Source organism: Pyricularia pennisetigena, chromosome 2, assembly GCF_004337985.1.
Source record: "Pyricularia pennisetigena strain Br36 chromosome 2, whole genome shotgun sequence".
Taxonomy (NCBI): domain Eukaryota; kingdom Fungi; phylum Ascomycota; class Sordariomycetes; order Magnaporthales; family Pyriculariaceae; genus Pyricularia; species Pyricularia pennisetigena.
In genome coordinates, this window is record NC_043741.1 from 3750319 (window position 1) to 3755506 (window position 5188).

Here is a 5188-nt window from a genome sequence, read left to right on the forward strand (position 1 = left end):
TTTTTTTTTTTTTTTTTTTTTGCGCTTCCCTCTGTTAGACCAGAACTAATCTGGATATTCCTTGTCAGTGTCTGGTTGTATGGACATGGCATATTGATTTAATATATCGTAACTGTTCTATTATGAAATCGCGTTGGAAAAAAACTTTCGATTCGGAATTCTGTAATACAGTAACCTAACCGGAAAGGTCGCGAACAATTGTGGCGAGTTGTCAATGTAAAAGTGACGTGAAGGTTGTATAGGTTAACCCGCCTAGACGTACGTCTATTTGCGGGCTGTCTCGAACCAGGATTTGTACTGTATACCCAGCGAAAATTACCGCCGTACCAACAGCACGACATAAGGAGGGCCATATCAACCAATCACTAAATCGAACGCCAAAAAAAATCCAAAAGACGATTGTTAATTTCCTGAAATCATTCCAAAGAGAAGCTTCCATGTTTCAAACATGCTAAAAACCCCATTGGCATCGGCAATCACCGCGCGGCTGTACATCCCCAAACCCACCTCGACGGCCTGGAGCTATCGACGAGTCATCCCGACCAGCACCAACACTAGGGCTACCACCATTCCCCAAAACACCATCAAAACAACAACAGCCCTCGTCAGGATGTCGTCGAGCTCGTCCGCGCAGGCCGCGCCCAAGGCCCAGTTCGGGCCCTACGAGGTGACGACGCAGGTGTTCCACCGCACCGCGCACTCGTTCGCGCTGGTCAACATCAAGCCGCTGCTGCCGGGCCACGTGCTGGTGTGCCCGCTGGCGCCGCACCGGCGGCTGACGGACCTGACGCCGGCCGAGCTGACGGACCTGTTCGGCGCCGTGCAGCGCGTGCAGCACATGCTCGCCCGCCGGTTCTTTTCTCCCGCCGCCGGCGTCCAGGGCGGGTCGTTCAACGTGGCGGTCCAGGACGGTCCCGAGGCGGGCCAGACCGTGCCGCACGTCCACGTCCACGTCATCCCGCGGCCCAGGGGCAGCGATGCCGCCGCCCGCGCCGGCGAGCCCGATGAGGTCTACGTCGGCATGGCCAACGAGGACGGCAACGTCGGCGGCGCGCTGTGGGATCTCCACTCGGACAGGGCCGGGAGGCCGCTGCCCGGCGGTGGGTTCCCCAAGATTGAGGATGCCGATCGCGTCGCGAGGTCCATGGCCGAGATGGAGGCCGAGGCTGCCGAGTTCAGGGAGCTGTTGAGGGTCATGGAGGATGAGGAGAAGCATCGGAAAGGCTAGTACAATGTCACGCAGGTGAAGAGGAAAAAAAAAAAAAAAAAAAAAAGGTATGGGTGTTGGGATCTAGTTCACTTTCTTCGATATTCCTTGGACAGCAATGAAATATGTCAACATAAAGTTTATATAGATACCGGACTAAATAGATTCACACTCAAACACGCTATAAACCAAAACCCCCCAATTCCAAGATTCCCTGATTCCTCCCATTTTGTCTTTGGCCCCTTTCTGCTCCATGCCTAGGTATACCGATCCTTGTGATATAAAAGATAAACAAAGGAAAACCAAAAAGAAAAAGAAAAAAAATATTTACTCAAGAAGTGGCCAGATTATTACCCGAACATCAAACCGACCCGACCAACCCCTTCTACACCAACAAGCCTCGATCGTAAGCCGTGGACCAGCGTCAACGCCTAACGCAAATCACAAGTCTTGCCCTGTCATTCAAGACCAGACAGGTGGTCTAACCCATGCATGGTGGTATCAAGCGAGTCAAAAACAGACACATCGATCCCGCCATCGTTATCGCGCATGCCACTACCTCCCCTGAACATGAACATACTTGCTGCATCAGGCATGCCGGCTCCGGTGCCCGTGGGGCCGCCCATGCCTCCCGCTGCCTGGCCCCCTACGTTGCCCTGCACGCCGTCTCCCAACCCCCACGCCTCAAAGTTCTGATGCCAGTTTACACTGTCCTTCAGGAACCACTCCTGGCCGTCAAGCGTGCCTAGGAATTGCGGCGCCACCTGGCGGTTGGTCGTTGTAGGTGAGGCTCGACTTGCTGATGACGGGTTGCCGGCTACGTTGTGGCCATTGTGATGCATCGACGAGTATTGACGTGGCCGCTGTGATTGCCCCTGCATCTGCGACGCTTGTTGATGCTGATGATGCTGATAGGCCGGTATCGTCTGAGTCTGTTGTTGGGAGACGGGCGAGATTCCCCACGAGTTCATAGCAGCCATCGCATCGCCCATAGATATTGGCACGTTGGGGTTTACGCAAGTCGTGTTGTTGCTTGTCGCGTAGGGTACAGATTTTGCCACGTGCGAGACCACAGTCTGCTGCTGCTGCTGCTGCTGCTGCTTGTTCACTGCCCGCGGGACTGATTCATATCCACTTAACATGCTTGGGTGCACGGGTGTATGCATGGATTCCTGAGGCGTCTGTGAATCCCTTTTCGAATTCCTTCGGCTTATGCCAGCGGGCGCATATTGCTGCTGCTGCTGCTGCTGCTGCTGCTGGTTCTGGTCCGATTCTTGAGTTACGGGTTGGGGCAGGTTCGTGACGGTCACGCTCAGGGGTGAGCCGGCGGAACCGCAGCCCGCACTAGGTGTCGTGTTGGCGTACATGCCTGGTGATGGTACCTCGGCAGTACTGAACGTTCCGTACTTCTCGTCTGTACGCTTCAAAACGACTGAAGCCTCGGCAGGTAGCTCGACGTGCCATTTTCGTGCCAGCACACTGAAAATGCTCAACGTCCTCCGCGCACAGAGCCAATCCTCACACATCTCCTCGAGGTGCTTCACCCCGTGTATGATATCCCGCCTGGCAGCCTTTTCAGGCAGGTTCAGTAGATGTATTGTGCATGCCGAATGTAGCATGTACACAGCTATATTGGGTATTTGGTGCAGGTTGTACGTCTTCTTGTATAACCGCATCAACTTGGAGATGGCACCAGCGTTGGCAGTGCATATACGGCGAGGCGACACGTGTGCTGGAAGCGGCGAGTTTGCCGGAGCATACCTCAGGAACGGCCTGAACAAGTGTATGTACTGCAGGTGAAAGAACATGCTGCGAATCATCAGAGATTTGTCAGTTTTATTTCTCACTTTGTTAAAAAAAAAAAAAAAAAAAAAAAAAAAAAAAAAAAAAGATAGGGGGCGGAGGAGGAGAAGCCTGATGATTTTGCTGCTCTGTGGGAATGCACGTACTGCACCAGGATAACATTTGGTAGCTGGCCGTCCTTGGGCTCAAATTCCGCGGGCAACTCTTTCCGCCACTCCTCAAGTCGTCGGTGTAGTTCGCTCAGCTTCTTCAATTCGACCGACTTGCCACTGGACCTGCCGATGTGTTTGGGGTGGTAGAAAAAGAGAAGCAGGTCACTGCTGATCTCGGAGAGTTTCACTAGTTGAAGCCCGACAGCGCGCACCCGAGATGGCTGCTCCGACGACTGGTCGTAGCCGCTGTCCGTATAAGGCGACCACATCTCTGCGTCCTCGTCCGGGAAAACGTCGTACTTGGGAACGTTGCAGTTGCTCCTCAACAGCTGTGGTAACCTTCCAAGGTAGTTGGACCAGCACTTGTCGAACAGGAAGCAGCCCCAGTAGGTCACTCGTCGCGCATCGATCTCCTCTTCATCCAGTCCTGACGCCGCCATCGATCCGGGATCCAGGTTGAGTCCAATATCCTGAGCCATCCGGAAGCTCATGCCGCTATAAACCCACCCCTTGGCTTCTCTCCCATTGCCCGCCTCGATCACCGACATGATGGCGAGGGCCTGAACCGTCGTCAGCCGTGGCTGTTCATACTCACCGTTCTCTACAATCAGCCGCTTGGCTTCGGCGAAAAAATGATCTCCTTTCGTGCCGCTGTCACCCGGCAAGGCATATGCGCCCGGTACATTTGTGAAGTGGCATGCCAGAGCCAGTATTGCGTTGACGAGCAGCGACGAGCAGTAGGTGGTTCGCGTGGGCGGCGACCTCGGTCTGCCTTCTAGCAAATCCCTGTAAAAGAGCTTCTTTGAGATGGCGGTAAAGTATGGGTAGTGCCAGTTGAAGTACATGTTGAGCAGGTGGATGATGAGATGAGTATCGGTGGTGACCCTCGTCCAAGTGGTTAGAGGGTCCATGGTATCGAGAGCGAGGCCCTCGGTTTCTGGTCTCCTGTGCGACTCTTGTGGATCGCCAGTGTATATCAAATGAGAAGTTCCACCAATGAAGCGCACAAGACCGTTTTCGAGCCGCAGCTCACCCATTTTGCGAGCGAGATCCCTTTCGCCCTCGGTAGGTCCGTCCGTCGTGTACTCATCATCCATGCGCGAGGAGAAGTCGTCCTCCTCCTTGGAAGCCGCAGCACGTTCCTCCTTGACAAGGGCGTCGGCGACTGCATCGAGGCTGTCGCATGTCCTTATCCTCTTTACAATGTTGGGCACGTCGTCCTCGGCGGCATTGAGGATGGCCTCGATGAGGATCTGCAGCGTGGAGCCCTGCGCCTTCATACTGTCGATCTTTTCCTTGTAAACGCCCTTGCGACGGTGGTCCGAGTTTGGATCGTATACACACTCGGTACCGTAGACGCTGGCGCACGCGGCGCAGCTCGGGTTGGCACCGTCGCATTTACTCTTGCGTTTGCGGCATGCGATACATGCGGTGCTGACACAGCGCCGCTTTTGATTCCCTGGATCGGTGCCGCGCCGTGATTTCTTTCTAGGGACCGAGGCTGATGCTGATGCTGATGCTGATGCTGATGCGGCGTTGTCCCTTGCACTGCCCCCCGCGCCCATTCCGCTTTGCGGAGGCACGGCCTTTGACGACGGCGTCGACGACGACGATGATGCCGCCATCATTTGGCTCTCCATAGCTGCGGCTGAAGCTGTGGGGAGGACAATGATGGCTCAGGTCGCAAGTCGACAGCGAGGTCAAGTATGCACGCGCGTCTCTCCTGTAAACGGCTCAGTAGAACGACGCTATGACGACGCCCCATAAGGATACGGACTCAAATTTAGTAGCGACTTTGAAGGATTGGTAGAGACGCGGCAAGGCCTAGGCTCAGAACTAGTTTGAGCGACCCGAGTCTGAGTCTAGCGGCCGTGGCTTGCTTGCCACTGGGTCCCCAGTATTCCACGAGGTAAGGCGGGCCGGTCAAATCAGGGGCGAGTTTGGACCCGAAAGCAGTAATATTGATTAAAAATCACAATGAAACCCGAGTTGTTTTTTTTTTCTTTTTTTTTTTTTTTTTTTTTTT

At 54.4% G+C, this 5188-nt stretch overlaps 2 protein-coding genes across 2 annotated transcripts in view; one reads left to right on the forward strand and one right to left on the reverse strand.

Moving 5' to 3' along the window:
• PpBr36_01033 (uncharacterized protein) overlaps nt 1-1228 on the forward strand; it is a gene marked incomplete at both ends in the record, with an annotated part of 6401 nt that extends 5173 nt beyond the window's left edge. The window contains one exon of the mRNA XM_029888222.1: nt 428-1228. Within this exon, the coding sequence (XP_029750558.1) occupies nt 428-1228 (801 nt within the window). The remainder of the gene's footprint in view (nt 1-427) is intronic.
• Nucleotides 1229-1665: 437 nt separating this feature from the next.
• Nucleotides 1666-4802, reverse strand: PpBr36_01034 (uncharacterized protein; the record flags this gene model as incomplete). The annotated part of the gene is made up of 2 exons (XM_029888223.1): nt 1666-3016; nt 3157-4802. 2 exons carry the CDS (start codon nt 4800-4802, stop codon nt 1666-1668), a joined length of 2997 nt encoding a protein of 998 aa, XP_029750559.1.
• Nucleotides 4803-5188: the final 386 nt, after the last annotated feature.